Below are 22,346 nucleotides of genomic sequence, written 5' to 3'. Positions count from 1 at the left end.
GGCCTGGGCAAAGTGTATTGTCAAAATACATTTTAAATAGCTTTTGGAACAGACCCCTAAAAATTACCATCTCAGATCCATGGTTTGGGGGAAGGAAGGAAACCAGAGACATGACACTGACCCACAATCCTGCTAACTCAGGCAGAGAACAATCATGCTGATGGAGTTGTTGGCCTTCCACTCTTCCAGCCCAATATTTAGTGTAGTTTATTTCATCTTTAATGGAACAATGTCATTAAAAGAGTCAAATTGTTGGGGCAGTAAAGGGTGGGAAGGAGGCAAACAGCACGAGAGCTGGCACTGTCATTTTGGTTCCTGAGACAGCTCTAGCCATTCCCGTGTGTGCTACTGGCAGGCAGGGACTGCTTGATCCCCACAGACAGGGCCACAGCTGAAGTCACTTCTGTATTACACACCAACAGCTTTTATTTCTTTAAAAAAGGATCTTCCCAGCCTCTTTTCAGATAAGTGACAATCTTCCTTCTCATGGTGACCAGGCAGAGTTTGTGTCAGAAACACCTTTCCCCTATTAGCTGCTGCCTAAATTCTCCTTCCATTTGCATTTTGAATATGACCAACTACTGTGTCAGCTCCTCTTCCTCTCCCAAAGTCAGTGCTTGCCCCGGCAATCACTTTTCAGATGAAGCTGGAGATGTTTCCTTGACCTCCTTCAAGACCTGATGGTTTGAAGTGAAAGGGGAAACTCACATAAAAATTTAAAAGCTTAAAAACTATGTTGTAAGGTACACAAACAGCCCCTTCAAAAAGAAAGCTTACCTGAGATCCAAGTCACACCGCCAGCCTACAGATGAATTCCTGTTTATTGAAATGAACTGACACCCACAGGAGGTAGGAAGAGGCAGTGAGGAGGAGATGCTGGTGTCCTACAGACAGAAAGTAACAGAATTCCTTTCCTGGTTTGTTACTCCTTGCCTTCTGCCAGCCCCCACAGGATTTCACCTTCCTCCAGCACCTCCTCCTGTGGGGCACTCCCTCAGCTCCTCTCTGATCACTTGATGATTTCCACAAATTCACAGGAACATAAATTATTTTTGGGACTATAACCATAACATTTGGTTACAATTGTCCACTGTGTTAAAATTTTTAACTGGTGAGGTGGACAGGCAGCAAGGTCTCCTAAATATGTTGTAGTTTAGAGCACAGGAAGTAGGGATGTTAGATTATGTACACAGTGAGCTAAAAATAGGAGAAAATTAATAACAGATCTAGTCTGACAAGGTCACTGTAGATTTGAGTAAGTATTGAAGCCAGAAACCCAAAATGTGCAGTTTTAATAGTGGAAAAGAGTTGAAACTGGGTCAGTTGAACACAATTTAATACTGACCTAAAAAGCCCAGGTACCAAATCTCCCTTAAAAAAACCCAGCCAACCAACCAAAAAACACCAAACCAACCGAAACCCCCAGTCTGCTTCAGGAAGTTCTCTGCCTTGTGCTCCAAGGCAGATAAATTGCTTAAGGCCTTTCATATTCAGAATATGAACACAAACCAGAGAAACTGGCCCACAGATATTCCCACACTGAGACAGGACAATAAATCACCAGGAATTAGAGGCCGAAAGGCCGGATAGCCCCTCTTGCTGCAAGGCAGATCAGATGAATTGGAAGGGAATTCATAAGAGAAACAGTTTGTGTAAAAATACGCTATTTTTATTTCTTTCCCAGACACTGGACAATTCTCAGACATTGCTAGATATCCTGAAGAAGGAAATGAGGGATCTTGATAAAATCATTGATCCGCAAAACACTTCATTAGGACCACGAATACGTCGACAAAAGCATTCCTAAACTTCTTCAGCCTGGAATGTCCTGTTGGCCAGAGAGAGCTGCTTTGTGGTCCAAAGATGCCACATTTAATAAAAGCCTTTGCTTTGCAGAAGTAAATTTTCCTTTCAGATGTGCTTTGGTATTAGTCAGAGACGCACTAAGGCAGATCCTCCAATGCTACAGAGCAGAGTAGGCATTTACACAAAAATACCCTTCATTTTGAGCACAGCCATCCTGAGGCACATCCCAGGAGGTGACCCATCAGCTGATGCTCCTGTCCTCAGGACTGCCCTCACCCTGCTCTGCCTGGAGGCAGCTGGAGTGCCTGGGCAGAGATTAGAGCAGGAAGCTGGGAAGTGCAGAGGAGTGCTGAATCTCAGCTCCAAGGTGGAGCTGGTTCACCACGAGAAGGAGCAGAGAGTCAGCACCATGCCCTGCACCCCCACAGCCCCGAGCTGTCCTGCCCACAGGGCTGCAGGCACAGCATTAACTCACAGAGAACCAGAGCAGTGTTTGAGCTGCAGGACAGTGTTGGCTTTAGCATTCCTCATGGATCCACAGGAGAACTAAGCCTGGGCTAGTTCAGACCCCTTGTCCCTAACTTGAGCTGAAAGCAGCTTTGCTTTACCTCCTGCAGTTCTGCAAGAAATAGAGCTGCCTTAAACTGACCTGGGTTTTTCCACAGGGAAAGATGCTCACTGGGACCTTTTTTACTAGAAAAGCTGTGCTGAAAATTCACCTCATAAATCTAGCAGTCACCAGCAGTCTCACATTTTCCCTCATTCTACACCAGTTTCAGCACCTTATCCTGAAGTATTTTATTAATGGGAGAAGCCTCAACACATGGAACTCCATGGTCCTTGTGTCAGGCAGATGCACTGCAGACACATCTTGCTCCTGGCAACTCACACAGGCAGCAGATCTCAAATTAGCTTGGAGGGACAAGGAGGTGCAAAATGTTTCTTTGTGCCCCCCCCAGCCAACATCTAAAACTACTGAGTAGCTTTTTTTTTTTTTTTTTCATTATCTTTCCAAAAGAATTTAGGCACCCAGGGCAGAAGTGAACAGCTACAAGTAGGTATGTCCTAACGTTTAATCCTGTGTTTTTCAGTAGAACAACCTTCCCTTGCTGCTACAACAGACACCAAACCAAGTGCAAGGTATGCAGAGCATTTTCAGTTCACAGAGCAGTGTCACTTGAGCAGACACTCATCATCTATAATAGACAAACCAGTAACCATAAAATTTAATCAAAGATAGCAGCCTGTTCCTTTGGATCACGCCCCACTCATTCCATAAAGCCCAAAGAGGCTGGATCTGTTCTCACCACATCTCTTTTAATCCCAAAGTACAGATCACATTAGCAGCACTGCTCCATCTGTTCCAGAGTGCAATTTTGACCCTGAGTTTACAGTAGTAGAAAACTTGAATGGAAGATTCTAGTAGATTTCTTTGCATATTGGCTGCATTAAACAATTATAATAGAACTATAAAAATCCTAGAAAAAACAAAAATAACCCACATTCCTTGTTCAAGTTCTGCAGAAGAATGGAGTGAAACTTCCCTCCTGTGCTTTGACTAGAAGAGCAGAACAAGTGTGGCTTGAAGGAAGCAACCAAGAGAGATCAATCAGATTTGGAACAAAGCAACAAGAGGAGCTGGCAAACTAGAGCACAACCAGCAACCCCCCGAGACTGGATGCCAGAGTTGGGAAGGACAGACCAAAGCTATGGCCAATGTTTGGGAATCTTCAAGAGGCTGGAGGCAGTCTGAACATTACTAGTTGGTGCAAAAATAACATCTAAAGCTAAAGGCATTCATTGCTCTTCCCATCCCTCCCTCGGGGTGTTCAGTGAGCTCCACAAGCATGTAACTGGCACATGAATTCCACGATGTTTCAGTGATACCAGAGCTGGAAACATGCCAAGGACAAACCATGAACCTTCAATGGTTTTCCAAACTGACACCCAATGTGTCAAATCACAGCCACGCTGTGCACCCACCTAACTGCCCAGTGCTCCACTCCAGAGCCATCCTCCACTGGGGAGAAGGATTGCAAAAGCTGTCCAGACCCTGCACAGTGCCTGGACTCAGACAAGCTCTGAGAAAAATCAACATCCATCCCAGGCTTACAGATGTCCTTCCCACACTTGCCAAATCGGCAGCTGATCTTGAGCAAGGAATATGCAAGGCCACAGGCAGAATAAATCATACGCCTTGAAAGCAGTAATTCGGCCCCAAAATCCAGTGCAAATATTCTCCGAAGATGCCCGAGAGCACCTGGTCCACCCTTGGCAGCAGGATCCGGGAGAGCCGCGGTGCGGGCGCGGTTCCCGAGCGGGCTGCGCTGCCCCGTCCTGCCCAGCAGCCTCAGAAATAGAGCGCGGGCTCGCTGCTGAAATCCGAGAGACCGCCCTTCTCCGCCGGGGTGAGCTGTGGGCAGAGCACACACACCGCGGTCAGACCGGGCCAAAGGAGCCCCCTAACCCCTGGATGGGGCCTTGGCACCCTGCCGGGCTAACTGGGTGTGTTTGGTTAGTGCCCCCCTCCAAATGTGCCCTGGAGTACCAGAACGTTCTGCAATGGTTTGGGTTGGGAGGGGTCTTAAAACCCTCCTTGTTCCAACCTCCTGCCAGGGGCAAGGACACCTTCCACTATCCCAGGTCACTCCAAACCCCGTCCAGCCTTGCCTTGGACACTTCCAGGGATCCAGGGGCAGCCACCCTGCACCAAGGCTTCACCACCATCACAGGGAACAATTTCTTCCCAATATCTAATCTAAATCTCTTTTAGTTTAAAACCGTTCCCCCTTGTCCTTTCACCTGCCCATGTTAAAAAAAAAAAAAATTAAAAAAAAAAAATCAATCTCCCTGTTTTTTATAAGCCCTCTTTAGGCACTGGAGTGGGCTCTGAGATGTCCCTGGAACCTCCTCTTCTCCAGGTGAACACCCCCAGCTCTCCCAGGTCCCAGGCTGGTTCCAGAGCAGAGGGGCTCCAGCCCTTGGAGCATCTCCATGGCCTCCTCTGGACTTGTTCCAACAGGTCCATGTCTTTTCTGTGCTGAGCAGAGTGTGCCAGCTGCCTTGAGTCTCCTTCACACGGCCAGGGAGGGGCAGGTGTGGTAGTAGCAGTGGGACGGTGTGTTGGTCCCTTTGGGAGCAGTGACAGCTCCCTGGGCAGGAACACAAACACAGGTGTGCAGGGAAAGGCACATCCTGTCCCATCCACTGCCTGGAACAACCCCCACCCCACAAGGGAGCACAAGAGCTGGTTATTTATAGCCTCACCATGACTTGGTTCCCATGGGAATCGGCTTCCTTTGGGAGGGATCCCTCTGCAGCAGGACCCTCATACTTCTGCTCCTGCCACTCGCTGAACTTCACGGAGTGCTTTGGGGTGTAGCTGGATAAATCTGCTGTCAGGAGAAAGATGAGGTAAATATTCCTCACCACCCCAAAAAGAAGTGGGACCAGGATCCCAGCAGGGACAGCTGGAAGCTGCCCATCTACAGCTCCCTGTTCACCTCCACTAGCATTTCCACTCGTCTGGAGCCCCTTAAGGGTCTGTGGGAAGCATGGGCAGTGTCAGACACCACCAGAAACCCCATGGTGCCAACACAGTGCCTCACTCACCTGAGTTAGGTGTACTGGGATGCAAAGTGCTGTTTGGGCGTGGAATATAAAAGGTACGAGATTTTTCCTCCGTTTCAGAAGCGTGTCCTTCCTCTTCTTCATCCTCTTCTGCCAGGGAGCTCTCTGAGGGGTATTCAAACATCGTCTGCAAACTTGTCTCATTGAAAGAGATCTTCATCTGGGCAACAGCAAAGAAGAATTATCAGGGAGAAGCCCAAGAACCCACTGATGCCCACACGGGCTCTGGCACAGGCCACTGCCCACACCAGGGCTGCCCCCTGGTTTAAAGCAGCCACTGCCACTGCAGACCCCCCAGTCCCTCCCCAAGTGCCTTGGTGGATCTCTTGCCACGCTGAGGGAAACCCCAAAGGCAGAGCCAAATGGATGGGACGGAGGCAGGAAGCCTAGGGGTCTGGAGCATCTCTGTCTTTGTGCCCTCTGCCAGCACCTCACACTGGCACCCAGCAGGAGCTGCCATCATGTCTGTCATGGGAGAGACAAGCAGGAAAACACCCACAAGTTGGAAAGGTGACATTGCTAATTCCTGGCAACTCCTTTGTGTATCCAAGCTCCAGGAAACGGAAACATCCATGATCAGGACTCCAGTCTTAGGAGGACATTCTGGCAAAGAGCTATTTAAGCTACATTAAACAGGGCTTAAAACCAGATGGGAGAAAAAGGAAGCAGCTAAAGGAGAGATGGTAACAGGTGGTAGCAGACAGGGAAAATACTGGACAAGGGGGAGGCCTTAAAGGTTCTGGTTTGAAACCAGTTTTATCTGGTATTGTCACTAGTGACCTTTCCACCGTAACTGGGAGACTGAGACATGAAAGTGACGCAAACACAAGAGTTCATCGAGGGCTAACCGGAATTTTATGGCCATGAAGAAAACTAGAGAGCAAAAACACTAAAAATGGAATCAAGTTTAAGAGCAACCTTTGCCCTAAGAGAAGTTCATCACCTGTGAATAATTGAGGAAGAAACTTTGGGATTGGCTACAGGACTGCAATCATCATTAGGATGCTGCTTAAATAAACCAGGAATGCAGCAAGGCATTTCTGCGGGAAACAGGGACTGCCTGGTTCTCTCCTCCCTGTGCAGATGTGCTTGTCCAAGCTGAAAAGGAAAGCTGAGGGAGGGGTTTGTCCCCTGCAGCCCTGCCTGTCCCAATCATTACCTACCACTGTGCTCCAGGGATCTGGTCACAGGTCACCTCAACAGCTGCACAGGAGGTTCACTGGCAAAAACTTCACACCAGCAAAAGTGAAGGTGGAGAAAAAGCATAACAGCTCTTTGTAAGTACTCCAGAAAATAACCACCAAGGAGCAGAGAACTGCTGATGCCAGCACACATCAGACAAATAAGGAGGATAAGCTTGCCAGGAATAAGTTCATGCCAAAAGTAGGGAAGTATTTAGCCAACACAGATCAAGGTTCAGGAGCAGCTGTCTAAAAGGGTGTTGTGATCCCTTTACTTATAAATACAATTAAAATTCAGCTAATAGGGTTATGAACAGAATGGAAAGGACATGGCAACTTGTGACAGGTGGCAGGAGCCCAGTGGTTCTGATCTTTCCAGATGCTGTGTAATGACAGGCCAGGGGCAAGTGCAGCACATTTATCCCATAGTTCTGTCATACAGAAAATCCCCAGAGGCTGGGAAGTGGGATCTGGCCCCAAGCAACAAGAGTGCCAATGTGCACCCATTCCCTGTCACAGCAGTGGTTGGAGCACTGGAGTGACATTATTAGGGGCTGCCAAAGCCACACCTGGATGTCTCCAAGAGCCAGAGCTGCCAGCAGGTCACAGTGCCACCTGTGCTGCCCATGCACAGGATCCCTGGAGCTCTGGAGGGATCAGAGCAGGACACGGAGCATTTCACTGCTGCTTTTCAGCAAAGCAGCAAGGGGAGCTTAGTTTGAATCTGGGTACCAGAGGGAGCAGCTGCAGCTCCACACTGCAAACCACAGCTGGAGCTAGAGCTACTCTGCCCCAGGGCAGGATGGACCTTGGACACAGGCTGGCTCCTTGCTCTGTTCCCAGGAGAAGGCAGGATGGAAACTGCATGGAGGGAACCAGCTGCCTTTCCCCTTTCCCTGTCCCAGCTACTCTGAGTTTCCCCAAATGACACAGAGGAGAAGAATGGTTCTATTTCAGAGAAAGGGGACTGGAGTGAAATGGTCCTGAAGCTGAGAGCATCCCAGTTGCTGCTCCCTGAATTTCCCATCCCTGCTGCTGACCTAGATGCTCCCTGATCCGAGCCAGGCTGCGACTGCTCACAATGTGGCGTCTGTCCTGTGGGGATGAGCCATGCTGACAGGCACAAAGGCCACCAGGGTGGAGGTGCCCAGGGCTCTTGGAAGCTCAGGAGCCATCCCAGAACCACAAACTGCATAGAGGCCACTTACCAGTGCTGCCAATGGCACTGAGGGGCAAGAAGTACTTGGCTAAATATGGAAAACAAAGCAGATGGGAGAGATATGCCTTGGGGTTTAAATTTAAGCTTGGGAGATGGAACTAAATGTTCCTGGTTTTCCGCTATCTGGAGAAAATCTCTAAGAAAAATTACTTTGAGTCCAGTTTGGACCAAAGGTGCATGCAGTGCTGGAGGAGAAAACAGCCTCAGCAGGGAGCAAAACCAAAGAGCAGAACGGAGCAAAAACGGCCTGAAGACACCCACACCCCACACAGAACTCAGTGACAACACCAACAGCCCCAGACTCAACAGCTCCCACTCTCCACAGCCAATTCAAGCAGGAGGCAATGCTGGAGCCCCTGACACAGAGCAGCCAGCCAGCTCCTGGCCCAGAGCACAGCTGGGGCCAAGACCACCTGCAAGGCTCACACAGGCAGTTGTGTGTGGCACGGGGGCAGCGTGGCACAAGTTCCCCCAAATCACACTGACCTGCCCTGTGGCAGATCCCAGCCCCTGCTCCCAGAGCCTGCACCAGGCAGAGCCCCACGGCTGCTGCAGTAAAGCTCTGGGCACACCCAGGCAGAGCAAACACGGGGCACAACCAGGCACTGGCACAGGATGGACCCTGGGGCACGCAGTCAGCCCTGCCCATGGGCAGAGAGCCCCAAACCCCAAACCCTGCTGTGGCAGCACCTGAGCTCCCCTCTCTAAGCACAATGGGCTTTCAGGGAAGCACAAAGCAGCTCTGCTTGACCCAACAAAATAGGGAGGGCAAAGCACTCAGGCAAAACCAGGGGACACACAGCGCAGAGAAATGCTCTGAGTGGCTACAGAGCACAGCTGAGTGCTGTGTGCAAGGAACACAGGCAGCTTCAGTCCCAGAAACCAGCCAAAAAGGAAAACCAAGAGCCATCATGGCACAGACAACAGGTTTGCACAGCCAGCAGTGCCTTGCCAGACCACAGGGACTTTTATGGGAACACAAAAGGCACCAGGGGACGTTTCTTTAGAAGAAAAGCGTGTCCCAGCAGAGCCAAGCTCTCTGGAGCCCAGCCAGAGGCCTCTGCTCAGCCTGTCTCAGCACTGCTTCCCCTGGTTCTGCCCCAACAGCAGCTGCCAGTTGTGGCAAGGAAGAATTTTGCACCCTTCAGCTGTGGATGTTTGCAGGGATTTGTCACTCTTTACTCAGCTGGAGGCTTCACGCACAGCTGTGTCACAAGCCCAGGGTCCAATCCAAACCCATATATACATATATATAGAAATTTATATATAAATACTCTGCCCAGCAATCAGACACTCTGAAAAGAGTAAATCAGGCTTTTCAGGAAATACTGTGCTGTTCAACCAATAGGTTCTTGTTGCCATAGCAAAAATCATTTATTTATTTGCTAGGATTTGAACAGTAATGAGTAATAGAATATCCAGGAGAGAGAAGCCAGGGCAAACATCGCCCAACAAAGTGTAAATCTGAGTAGTCATGCAGATCTCATTTAGAAAAGGGAAGTCAACCTTGTGTCAGGCTGTCAGGACTCAGGCTGCACCCAGACCAGCCACCAAAGAGCCCCCATATACAGAGATTTATTAAAGCCAAAAATAACCAGTTTATAGAGCCCAACTTCCAACATGAGCAATGACAGTCAGCAGCCACCTCACCTCCAAAGGGAGATGACAAAGTCTGCAAGGCAGTATTAATGACAGAGCAAAGACCCAATGGCTTCTCACACACCAGGGACCTCTCTGGAAGTCTTCAGGGGTTAATCTGCATCCTCAGCTCCAGAAGGAATCTCCTTACTGTGGCTTTTCTCTTCTCCACCCATTATTAGATTTGCTGCTTGGCTGATGAGCCAAAACCAAAGTGAAAATGTAGGGTGTTTACACTTTTTAAACTGAAAGCTCTTTGACAATCCAAATCCTCACCTTGTAACAGCCAGAAAAAAAGTAACTGATCTAGGCATTAAATTAATAAAATCATCCTATAATTATATTCCAGCAGGGAGAGTCTGAGTCAGCATTTGCTCCCCATCACAGCAGCCCAGAACAGGGGGGCTGAGAAGGACTGAGCACCTCTTCCCTCCCTCTGAGTGGTTCCCATCTCCCAAACCAGGGGCTCCTGCTGGAGTTGCCATCCCTGCTCTGTCCTTGAGGAGCAGGATGGGATGGTGAGTGGTGAAGCACAAGCTGGGCTCCATCCCTGCCCTGCTGCCATCCCACAGCACCTCCAGCACGTCCCAACCCAACAAGAGCCTCACCAGATCCAAGCAGCTGAGCAGCACCCGGGATCAAGACCTGCTCTCTTCACGTACTGATTTTCCTCTACTCATCCTCTGGCCTCAATAATTCCCAAGTGACAAATCCAGGGACTGCACTGACTCCACAGGACATGCAGGGGCTGCCAGGTGTGATTTAAAGCAGCTTTTCACACCTGGTCTACTACAGGGTCACAGAAGAAGCTGAGTTGGAAGTGACCCACCAGGATCACCCAGCCCAGGCCCTGTCCCTGCCCAGACCCCCCAACAAGCCCACTCTGGGCATCCCTGGCAGCGCTGTCCAAAGGCTCCTGGAGCTCTGGCAGCCTCGGGGCCGTGCCCATTCCCTGGGGAGCCTGGGCAGTGCCAGCACCCTCTGGGGGAAGAACCTTGCCCTGAGCTCCAGCCTGAGCTCCAGCCTGAGCTGCCCCAGCCGTGCCCTGGCTCCTGTCCCTGGTCACCACAGACAAGAGATGTCTGTGTCTCTATGTCACAAGATCAGTGTCTGTCCCTCCTCTTCCCCCACAAGGAAGTTGCCTCCTCTGAGCAGCACAGGAGGGTTTGGCTGGTATCTGCAGGAAAGGTGGACGATCCGGCATGAACACAAAGCAGGGGTTGACATCTCTGAGAGATCAAGCACAGACAAAATGAGTGTTCTGAAGAACCTTGTGCTCCTGTGCCACCTCACATCGAAGGACATTTGCTGCTGCACTGGTTGTCTAAAGATTGGGTCAAGGAGGCACAAGACATCACCTGACACCTGAAACTGCAGCCAGCTGGGAGTGTCAGCAAGCCTGTGCACACAGAGCATCCCAGAGAGGGCTGCAGAGAGCCCCTGAGCAGGGCAGGAAAGCTGCTTGAGCTCCAAACCCATGAGCTGGTGGGTGGAGGCTCAGGACCTGTACAGAGAGGAGGTTTTAACACAGAACAACCTCCCAGCTCCCATAGAGTGAGAGGGAAGGTCTCTGCACAGAAAATAACTACTTGTGAGACTGGAAACAGGGTAGAAGCAGAGATTTGATAGTGGACAAATATCCCCAAAGGGTTTACCCTGCTCTTCCCATCTGACCAGTCCCACAGAGCAGCAGATTAGAAAAGCAGTTCATAAACTCCAAACCTCTGCAGAGACCTTCAGTTTTTTCACAGCAGCCTGCAGTCAATGATCTAGACTGCTCCTATGAAAAGAAACTTTTAAATAAAGGATTTTTGGGAAAATGAGCCATTTTTTGGAGTTAGCAATGAGCTTGTCTCTGTGTCTGTGCTTGTCCTGAAAACAGTCATGTGTCAGCCCAAATAGCTGAATAACTCCAGGCACAGACTATGTGGGCAGCCTGAAATAGCACCCTGGGGACTGCAGAATCACCAGCACATCACCAAGGCATTTGCTATCATTCAGAAGATAAGGAGCTTTTGTGCTTCTAAAGCCCTTCCTTGACACAGAAAGAAAGGGTTTTTCCCTGACAAGTACCCCTAGGAACCGAGGGGACTCGAGGCTTGGTTCCCTATATCGGATTAACCCTGTACTGCTATGGCTGAAGCATTCTAAGTATGCCCAGAAAAATGCAGATGGCAGTTCAGAAATGTACTTTTCTGTCACTCTGTACAAAAAGAAGAGTTTTGGGGAACTGGAACTATACACCACAAATCACTTGATCATGTTCTTTTCCAAGAAGCGTTTCCTGAGAGGAACACTGACTTTTGCTCAGCCATTAACTGCACCCAGTGAGTTACTGAGTAGAGCCAAGAGCACTAAACATTTACAGCAGGAGCACATCAGGGAAGCCCTGTGTGGTTGTGTTGGCAAAGGAGACATTTCCTTCACGATCACATCCCAGCTCCCAAGCCACAAGGCAAAACAAGAAAGTCTCCATTTACAAGGCAACCCACAAAGCCAGCTCTGTGTAATCAATATGCTGAAGCACATGGCAGATAGGAGCAATGCATGGAGATTCGAAATATTAAACTCCTTGTGCAAGACACAGGCAAGTTTCAAATTCCTGATGAGAGGTGACTGGGTAGGGACAGCACCCAGAGCATGTGGGGCAGGTGGTTTGGTTAACTCTTCCCTTCACTGTGCAGGACAAGGGGAGATTCCAGTGCCCACACAAGCACAGCTGGAGCCCCAGTGTGCCAGGGCACAGAGCAGCCATTCACCCTGTGAGCCCTTTATTCCTCCTCACATCTGCAGGCAGAGGAGCCAGAGCCTTCCATAGCTTAACAAGCAATTCAAAAATTACTTACTTGGCCCCTAAGAACCAGACAAATCTCCCTACTTGTATGAAACAAATCTCAACTGAATGCACAAAGGGAGCAGGATAAGCAAGGTACAATTAGTGTCAAGACGTGGTGTCCTCATAAAGACCACACACAGAGCTCCCCAACAGCACAGGAGCTCTGAGCACAGGCAGCTCTGAGCAGCCCATTTGTAGCTACAACAAGGTGCAGTGATAGAGCTGCCACCCACAAACATTTCTGTGCAACCCAGACTGCCCAGAGCAGCTCATAAAAATACCTGGGTTTGCTGCTGGAATGGGACCCAAGGAACATAATTCCATTCATTCCATGGGAAACAGAAAAAGGCTGGGAGCAGAATTACTTCCCACCCTGTCAAGGAGCTCATTCAGAACCAAAAGGCTCCCATGATGTGAACAGTATCACCTGCACACAGAGTTCATGTCTCTCTTTAACATGCAAAAGGAACTTCCTTGATGAGAAGCAAGTGCAGCAGGTTCACCAGGAGCCTCAGGGATGTGCCCTCAGAGCTGCATTTTCAGCAGCTGCAAGCGACACAATTTCCCTACACACACAAGTGTTTTGTCTGAGAGATTTCCTACATTCTACATTTGTGGGCATTCCTACAATGCCCACAAAGCAGCAGCTCCACCCTGCCAAGCTCCCAAGATCATCCGAAGGGCACTTCTCGGAAAACATCAGCCCCGAGTTCCTCCAGCCCAGATTTTCCCAGGATGTTTTTGAAGTCGCTCTGTGTGATACAGACACTTCATGTGACTCTTCCTACACAAACTGGCAAACAGGGATATCATCCCAGCCCCACAGACTGCTGCAGTCACTGGAAGAGCCTGGGTTGTAAATAGGTTTTAAATTCAGGTTTCACTTGGGAGGGGGGTGAGCACAACCCCTGAGGTGAAGGAGATGCTGCTGCAGCAGCTCTTACCCAGATTTCCTTTACTGCCACTGCACCCAGAAACTAAGTATTTTCATTCTCCCTACTGCTTCCCACACATAACACAGACCAGCAGGACTCCTGCCCCAGCCACCCCAGGGTCCTTCCTCTGCTCTTCTCAGAACACCATGACCACGTACTGGAAAAACCAGAGTGAAAAGAAAAACCCAAACCCGAAACAAACTGAATCCTTGAGATAAAGGGAAATTATAAACCATCTCAAATCTGGTCCACAGATTAGGCAAACTGATTAAGAAAACGTTAACTGTAATCCTCATGACTGGAGTTCAGAGCACAAAGTACTTCAAATCTCCTCTTGAGCTCAGGGGCAGGCTGAGCCCTGGGCACGTCCTAACCAGCTTCAAAGCCAGGCTCGGCTCTTATTTGCGTAAGAGTTTCTATTTTAGCCCTTCTGTCCATTCCTGCAGTGCTGACAGCAGCAGGCAGGACATGGGGGCAAGAGAACCACGGGAATTTGGGACCAGCTCAGACTGTCACTGCAGCATGAGAAGAAGCATGGGAGTGGTGAGGCCATGCAGAGCCTCAGTCACAGAAAGCTTCCCACTACAGAGATGAGATAAATCTGACTCAGACTCTGCCAAGGTTTCATACAACAAAGTCTCAGCACTTCAAGGTGCTGGCATGTAGTGGGGAAACAAAAACCACCCACTGCCCCACTGACAGCCTCGGGAGCAGCTTGTGAAATGGTTTAAAAGCTGTAACTGCAGCAAATTCTGATTTCCAGCCTTCAGACATCAACATCACAGAAAAAAAAAAAATGGAATTAGCAAAGGGCAGGAAAATGGCCCTGTCTGGGTGAAAGAGCCTGCTGCCATCTGACAGCTAATGGAGATCATCTCCGCAGGGGAGGGGCTGCACTTCATCATCCAAGACACTTATTTCCTGAGCATGACTTATCACTGCTGACCTCATCTCCTAAAAATGCAATACATTCATGTCAGATACTGCCATGGCCCCTCCTTAAAGGTGGCAGATGAATCTGCCCCAGCAGAGCACAGCCAGAGACAGAAAATAGAACAGGAACATGCAGTTCTCCAAGAGCTAAAGAATACAAATCTCTGCCCTGACCCCTGTAAAACACAAGGATGACATAATCAAAGGAGTTTTTGCAGAGAGATTTCTTCTTCTACTATCAGATTAGTTTACTTGTGTTATGGTTAATTTACTTGTGTTATACATTGAAAAAAAAACTTCAGGCAGCCACCAAACTTTAGACTCCACACTGTGCAGACTTGCTCCAAACAGGTCTGGGCAGCAGCTGGAAATGCTGATCTCTGCCAACATCCCAAACCTAAACCTGGTTTTCACAGGAGACTATCTCCAGCAGAACTGAACAGATGGAAAACTACAGAGAAGGAAGTTCAGCAGGTTAGACCAACAAAGCTGCTGCCCATGATCAAAACTGAGGAGTATTTAAACTAATTTTTTAACAGACTTCTAAGTGGGAATTTGGAAGCCACATTCAGGCTTTATGCAGCTCAAAAGATTAGGACACGGACCATGCTAAAGTTTGTGTAAGCTGGAACTTTTTGAAGTTCAGCTGAACATCTTTGAAGACAATTTAGCTCTAGCCTCCAGCTGCTTGGATCCCAGCAGCCTTGTTCCCGTAATCCCTGCTCACACTGGGCTGCGACTCGCCTGCCAGCACACGGCAAACTGCCAGCTGTGACAAGCACAAAACATTAAATCCATCAACAACCTGATGTCTGCTGGCTCTCAGATCCTTTATTCACAGGACTTTGGCTGGCCTGGCCAGAATTCATTCACCTGCCCTGCAGGATCTCCAGGAGGTACCAGATCCTGGAGAGGAAAACACTCAGGATGCGCTGCAGGAGTGACCCACTGAAGGAGCAGGGCCAGGGCAGAGTCCAGCCTCCAACCAGAGGAGAGCCTGAAGCCCAAAGCCAGTGACTGCTCCTGGGGAGCCCAGCTGGCCCTGCAGTGCTCTGTCCTTCCCCACTCTCACTCCACACACCAACCACATGTTCTGCAGAAACCCAGATTTCTATCTCACCAACAGCTTTATTGGATGTTATTCTGGCAGGCAACCAAACCACCACTGACTCTTGTCAGCTCAGATGAGCAAGATTTTATCCTCTGAGATCCCAAAGATCCACATCCTGCAGCAAAGCCTTCCCTTCCTCCTGGCACTGCTGACATGCCTTTACTTCTCTGCAATAACAGAGTACAAAGAGAAGCCCTAAGCAGAGGTCATCAACAGTGTGCTGCATCCTCTGCCCCACTCCCAGTTTAGAATAAAGGTCAGTAGGTCTCCTTCCACCCCTGCACATGTATCCTGTCCTCTCTGAGAGCTCAGCCAGCTCCTCCAGCAGCTGCCCAGCAGCTCCTGGCACATTCCTCTGGAGCTGCAAACACACTTCTCAGACTGAGTCTCACCCACACTGCTTTATCTGAACTGCTGGTGGTACTGCCTGGAGAGATCTCAGCCCCAGAGCAGATGAACAGCCCTGAAGGGCACCTGAACCCCTGCAGGAGCACAGCAGCTCCAGCTCATCCATCCCCCAGGGTGAGCAGGGCTGGGGCTCTGCCCTCCACCTGCAGACCTGATGTGTCCTATCTCACACAGCCCCACGCTGACCTTCACAGTCCCTGTCCCCCCACAGCAGCTCCACAACAGAGCTGGGAACAGATTTTTTTATTTCCATACATCATCTTCCTCTCCCTCACCAAGCTCCAGCTCCAACCCTCAAAGTAACAGCTGCTTCACGTATCTGAAGTTCTGGAAGGAGCAATCAAGTTGTTTATCCTGAAAGGCCTTGAAGCAGCAGCATCCCCCAGGCCACAGCAAAGTCACAAGTCCCACAGCCATTGTCAGCAGCCAGGAGCAGGGGCTGGAGCTCCCTCTGTGCAGAGCAGTGCTGGAACCCACTCCCAGCCTGTCCCAGCCACCCTCCCAAAAAGCCACGGAGGATGTGGCCCAGGGGACTCGGAGCACATCAGCTCCACTTTGCTGGCACTGCTACCATGGTCAGGCAATCAGTGGCCACACATGGGAATGGACAAGGGAGGCTGAATTTCTACATTTGAAGAAAAAGACCATTTGCATCTCAGAGAACAGTGGGGTGCAACTGGCAGGGCTGACACCCTCCTTCCTAATAAATCATTACCTCTGACTGCACAGCAAGCCATTGATCCACAGCATTTCCAGACCCTGCTGACCTGCTGTTTATCTCCCAGATTCCTGCTGGGCATCAGCAAACAGTTAAACTTTTCCAAGTTCTTGAAGTTTCACTAAACACTACTTTGTTGAGTATGGAGCATAATTAAAGATCTTTCAAAAGCAAGGTTTGGAAAGGAAGATGCTTGGCACAAGAAGGGCTTGTTCACCCCAAAAGACACAGAAGCTGCTCACTAAAACCAGCATCAGGTTTTGACACCCCAAAAAAGAAAGTGGATTGGTTTTAACAAATAACTGCAGCTCCCAGCTCACAAGAACAGTCTGTTTCTTCCCAATTCAGGCCAAAATCAAGTTTCTGAAAACCCCGACACAGCTACAAAACAGAACTCTTGTTTTTGGCTGGTTGCCTTGGAGACACAGAGTGATCTCTTGGGAAGAAACCAAGGAATGCATCTTAATACAAGCTCCTTCCTTTTCAGGCATCAACACTCAGCCTTATTACCCAGAGTAAAGCCACAAACATCCTCTAGGTCAAGAGTAAACAGAAATCTTTCCATTTGTTCCCCATCAGCATCTTCTAGACCCTGGCTACAAAGTCATCCTCTGTGCTTGACTGAGCAGGAAGGAACTGAAAGAAAAATGGGTGTTTCTCCCACACCACATTTAGTTTCACCCAGAAACTTGTGTCTTCACTACTTTCCTTCAGCTCCATCTTATTTTTCAAAGGATCCCTATTTGCTTCAGCTTCCTGAGTTCTGCAAATGTAACAGGCAGTTTCTCCTTTGCCTTTTAATCTCTCTCGTCTCAGAAACCAAATGTTTACACAAGTTCTCCTGCAGGACAACCCCACATACAGTTCTTAGAGAACAGCTGTGTGTGCACCTTGCAGTATTTGGCACCTCAGCTCCACAGCAGGGCAGCTAATGCTGTTAAGCTGATAAGAACAGGGGCAGAGAAGCTCCATGACCTGCCCAATGTCACACAAATCCACCACTGACACACAAAACAGTAGATATGGTGGATATTAACCAATATCACATGACATTTTAGGCTGGAAAGGTCCTCTGGAGGTCTCTAGCCCAAACTCCTGCCTTAAACAAGACTGACCTGCCAGCTGCTCAGAGCTTTCCCCTGGCAAGTTTCAGACAGCTCCAAGGCTGGACATGCCACGACTTCTCTGGGTTTGACGACCAAAAAACAATTCAGTCACTGCATTGGACTTGTGCTCATCTCCCTCCCTCCTTTTGTACTGTTAAGAATGCCTTCCACTGTGCACCATTTAAATGGTTTTACTCGAGGCTTTGTTCTTTGTGCCCCAACAGCATCCCCTGCTCAGAAAAATCAGCTCCTCAGCTCCATCAGAAGTGGGGCATATCCAAATATGACCATCCCACAAGATTCCCTCTGTGTCCTCTACTCCATCCTAAGAGCACCCACAAGTGTAACATGTTGTATTAATGTTTTCACCATTTATACCACATATTTGATTTGGTGTAAATCAAATTAACACCCCAAATTGAACCTGAACAGAGCAAAAACAGCTGCAATGAGTGCAAGCCAGCAGGTGCTTAGCAGCAGAACAACTCCAGTCTGACCAAGCATTTCCCTGTAGGAAAACAAGGAAAAACTTCAGGAGCACTGAGCAAGAATAAACAGTCCTGCTCATTTGCTTGTTCTGGATCTCAAGGTGCTCCAGACTTGCTCCCTGCATTAGTCACCATCAAATTACCACAGGCTGCATGTGCTTAGGGAGGAATTTGACAGCAGCACTCCCTGCCTCCCTTCAAATGAGATGCATCCTGCTCAAAGGATTGCCTCAAATTATAATGCTCAGCGCCTCAGGCACCCATGTACATTCAGTCCCTCAGTTATCTACCTGGATTTGGGTAACGGAAATGTCCAACAGCAATTCCCACTATGGAAAAACATGTCACATCACAGCCCTAAAAGTTGGGATCTGCCACTTCAGTGTGCTGCTTTCAGAGCCCAAAACTCTCCCCCACTCCTCTTATCACATCCAGAGGCATTTCACCAAGCTCTACAAAGATTAATTTTCAATTTAGGGCTCACAAGGATCTATGTTACTCCCCAAGCCTTGAGAAAATCTGGCATTCGCTCACTCCAAAGGCATTTGGAGCAATCAGCATCTCCCGGATCTTCAGAGCTGTAGCTGCACATTCAGAAGGAGCAGGTGGTATAATCCTATCAATGGGAGTTAAGTTCTTGCTGATCTCTTTCTGCCTAATCAAGACCTAATTCTTGAGCCTCTATCAATAGATCACTAATGCGGGGAAGACTCCAATGCCACAGGGGACCACGGGCAGCTCAACATGTCCAACCCCTCAGACACAGCGAGCCCACAGCTGCTCCAACCACGCAGCTCCCCCTGCTTTCCTAAATTCCTGAAATACTTTACTTTCCATTATCATACCTCCAAGAAGGGCTGGGGTGGGAGAGGCCCTGCAGCTATCACAGGGCATATCCCACCCTCAGCTGCTTTGTGGGACAGTCCCCAGTGTCCCCTCCCTGAGTACAAATTCTGTTTAACACACCAAGTTCCATCTCCCGGCTGCGGTCCTCAGGCTCCCTTTAAAGTTCCAGGAGACAGTAAAAGCAAACAAGACACTGGGCTTGCAAAGAGTTGCAAACTCTCCTAATATTGGATACCATAAGAAATACTAATCCCTGGTCCTTTCCTCACCATTCTGAAATGTCCTTCGCATCAGTGTGGTGGAGTTCCACCTTCCCTCTCCTGTTTTCCACCAGCCCCAAGGCTTCACTTCTGAGTCCGTTTTACGCCCTGCTTCAGCCAGCTCTGAGGGCAGCCTCTGGCTCCCACAAGGGGCAAACACACGGCCCGTGTTCCCAGCAGTGCCTCCCGAGCAGCCAAACCCAAAGCAGCCCCGGGCCACTTGCAGCCTGGCTGCTGAGCACAGAGGTGCCCCGTTACCTTCTTGCGGCGCGAGCCCGTCTTGCTCATGCAGGACCTCTCCAGGGACAGGTAACCCCCGATCACTTCGATCTCGTTCACCGTGGGGTAGCGCTTTTTATGGGATATCCCCACTTGAGGTCCATCAGCGTTCTCCACGGCTTTGCCTCTTCCTTTGCTCTCCTCCTCCTCCTCCTCTTCCTCCCGCTGTGGCTTTCCGCTGGCATCGGCGAGAGCCTGCAGCCCCGGGGCCACGGGCTTCCTTTTGGGCACGACAGTGAAGGTGCTGCCTCCCCTCTGCTGGGGGGCGGAATGTGGCCTGTAGAGGGGCACAGAGGAAAACTCCATCTCCAGGTCGGGGCCAGCTCCTCCGGGCTGATCCGCCAAGCTCCCCGTCCTCGCAGCCGGGCCAGCCCCGCTGTCCGGCTCCACAATGTCATCGATGTAAGTCACAGGTACCAACGGATCCAGAGGCGCCGGTGGGGAAGTGATGGGCTCTTCCTGCTCGGGGGCGGAAGCGCTCGGGGGCTCCTGGGGTGCCTTCTCCTCCGAGGGCGGTGGCGGTGGCCCTGGCCTGGCAATCTGGGCCGGCGGCCGAGCCGGGCTGCCCTCCCGGCGGGGCACGAAGACGAAGGAATTGCGCGAATTCAGGCGCAGCTTGGCCAGAGCCTGTGCCTGCAGGTCGTGGGCTGGGATGGCCGCCAGGTCGGGTTTGGGGGCCGGGTGGATTTCGAAGGAGCCCCCGGCCCGGGGGGCTGAGGCGGAGAGCGGCCGAGTGGCGCCGGTGGCACTGGGGGCCGGACTGGCACTGGGCAGGGGCGACACGGCCACTTCGGCCTCCTCCGGCTTTGGCCTCCTGGCGTTGGCTCTGGCATGGGAAGGGCTGGTGGATGGCACTGGTGGCCCCTTGGGCGTTGCGGGGCGGCCGGCGGGGACAGCACCGGGCTCGGGGACGCGGGCGCTGGGGGGCTGCCCCCGGGGTGTGACCGTGAAGGAGTTGGAGCTGATCTTGTGGAGAAAGCAGTTGGCCTGAGGGGCCGCAGCCTTGGGGGCAGCTGGGACCGCCTGGGGGGCTGCAGCCCGGGGGGGAGCTGGAGCCGGCTGGGGGGCTGCGGGCTCGGGGGTGAAAGCCCGGGGGGAAGCCGGGGCGGGCTGGGGGGACACGGGCTGTGGGGTGACAACCCGGGGAGGTGGTGCGGGCTGGGAGGTGACAGCCCGCAGGGGTGCCGTGGGTTGGGGGGTGACAGCCCGAGGAGAAACCGTGGGTGGGGGAGTGACAACCCGTGGGGGGGCGGTGGGCGGAGGGGTGACAGCCCGGGGGGAAGCCGGCGGCAGGACTGTGGGCTGGGGGGCCACCGGCACCGCTGGGGGGGTGGCAGCCCGGGGGGGAGCTGGGAGCGGAGGAGGGGTGGCCGGGACCGCCGGCGGAGATGCCGGTCCCGCCTTTGGCGCCGGAGCCCGGGGGAAGCCGGGTCCCTTCTGGAGGGGCGCGGGGGCGCAGGGGGAGCCGGGTCCCACAGGCGCAGCGGGCGGCGCGGCCCGGGCAGCGCCCGGTCCCACCTGCGGCGGAGCCGTGGCCCCGCCGGTCCCGGTCAGCGCGTCCCCAACGCGGCGACGGCGGCCCCGCGGCCGCTGCCCGAACTTCTCCAGGAGGCGGCTGACGGTGCCCGGCTCGGCCGCCTCGGGCGGCTCCGGCGGCTCGGCCGTCTCGTAGATGACGACCTGGTCGGCGCGGATCTCGGCGAGCGCGGCGCCGCGCCGGGCCAGCAGCTCCCGCAGCGGGTCGGCGCCGGCCGGGTCCCGGCGGCGGGCGGGCGGCGCATCCCCCGCGGCGAAGCAGGCGGCGGGGTCGGCGCGGGACTCGATGATGAGGATGTTGTCGGCGCGGATGGTGCGGATGCCGGGCACGGCGCTGTACAGCTCCAGCAGCTGCTGCAGCGGCCGCGCCGCGCCGCCGGGCCCGGGCCGCCCCTGCCGCAGCCGGCGCCGCTCGCTCTCCAGCCGCATGAAGGGATTCTCGCGGAGCGGGCCCAGGCTCTCCGCCACCACCAGCCGCTCCCCGGCCGGGGGCTCGGGCTCGCCGCCCGCCCCGGCCAGCTTGGCCCGCTTGCGCTCCAGGATCTCCCGCTGCCAGGCGGGCGCTGCCCGCGGCCCGGCGCCGAGCGGCGGCTCCGCGCTGCTCATGGCGGGGCCGGAGGTGCGCCGGGGCCGCCCCGCTCCGCTCCCCTCCCGGCCGGCTCCGGGCCGGGGTCAGCGCTCCGCCCCAGCTGCGCGGGATAGGGCCCCGGGGCTGCCGGACAGCGGCGGAATCCGGGCACGGTGATGTGACCTGAGGTTGGTGCCGCATCCCCGGGCTGGGAACGGCCGGGCCTCGCCGCCCGCATCGCCCTCCCCTCACACGGGAGATCCCCGGCCCGGGACACGAGCCGTGGTGACGGACACAGAATCCCAAAACACCCATATGTGCCCATTCCCCCATCCCGGACTGGTCCGTCTGGTGCCAGCCGAGGACAGGATCGATAAACGCTTTTCGGGGTCACCCTTGGGTGTCGGCCGTCATCGCAGGCGGAGCAGGTGCCTGTGCAGGAACAGGGAACCAGCCCCTGACTCTGGAGCAGTGTCTGTGGTATCCGGACCGTCAGAGGGGTGTTTTAGGGAGAGCTCTGATTGGACACAAGTGGAGTTTTCCATGGCACATGGCAGCAGAGCGGGAGAACACTTTTCCCATTTTGCTGTTCTTTGCTGCCCAGGGAGGTCGTGGATTCTTCCCTCTCTGGGGACATCCCAAACCCACCTGAAAGCGTTCCTGTGTCACCTGCTCCGGGTGACCCTGTCTAGGCAGGGGGCTGGACTGGACGATCGCCAGTGGTTCCGTCCAACCCCAGCTATTCTGTGATTCAGTGATTCATTGGCAGCCACTTGTTGGGCACAAAAGTGCCGCCGCGGCGTTATTTCCAGTCAGCGCCTGTTATCAGCCGCCCGCAGGTGTCTTTG

General features: G+C 52.3%; 1 protein-coding gene across 4 annotated transcripts; it reads right to left on the bottom strand.

The window, feature by feature from the left end:
• Positions 1 to 158: 158 nt before the first annotated feature.
• TPRN (taperin) lies at positions 159 to 21,536 on the bottom strand. Of its 4 annotated transcripts, none has more exons than XM_041475143.1 (5): positions 19,374 to 21,536; positions 5,419 to 5,596; positions 5,074 to 5,201; positions 778 to 884; positions 159 to 677 (listed from the first exon to the last, which is right to left on the bottom strand). In XM_041475143.1, the coding sequence occupies exons 1-5, from the start codon at positions 21,534 to 21,536 to the stop codon at positions 671 to 673; spliced, it is 2,583 nt and encodes an 860-aa protein (XP_041331077.1). In that variant the 3' UTR covers positions 159 to 670. The 4 variants fall into 4 exon arrangements, with proteins under 4 accessions (XP_041331077.1, XP_041331078.1, XP_041331079.1 ...); XM_041475144.1 differs by having other exon boundaries at positions 5,074 to 5,198; XM_041475145.1 differs by lacking the exons at positions 159 to 677; positions 778 to 884 and adding an exon at positions 1,651 to 4,219.
• Positions 21,537 to 22,346: the final 810 nt, after the last annotated feature.

The sequence above is a fragment of the Pyrgilauda ruficollis genome, unplaced genomic scaffold, assembly GCF_017590135.1.
Source record: "Pyrgilauda ruficollis isolate IOZ18807 unplaced genomic scaffold, ASM1759013v1 scaffold34, whole genome shotgun sequence".
NCBI classification, from domain to species: domain Eukaryota; kingdom Metazoa; phylum Chordata; class Aves; order Passeriformes; family Passeridae; genus Pyrgilauda; species Pyrgilauda ruficollis.
Note: the sequence above shows the minus strand (reverse complement) of the source record. Positions and strands in the feature narration are given on the sequence as shown.

Bases quoted from the DNA above. Each gene is read 5' to 3' on its own strand.
- TPRN (XM_041475143.1), bottom strand. From the start codon at position 21,536: ATGAGCAGCGCGGAGCCGCCGCTCGGCGCCGGGCCGCGGGCAGCGCCC. The intron at 5,597-19,373 runs GTAACGGGGCAC...GCTGTTGCCCAG, and splicing joins CGGGCTCGCGCCGCAAGAAG to ATGAAGATCTCTTTCAATGA. The intron at 5,202-5,418 runs GTGAGTGAGGCA...TTCTCCTGACAG, and splicing joins TCCCAGTACACCTAACTCAG to CAGATTTATCCAGCTACACC.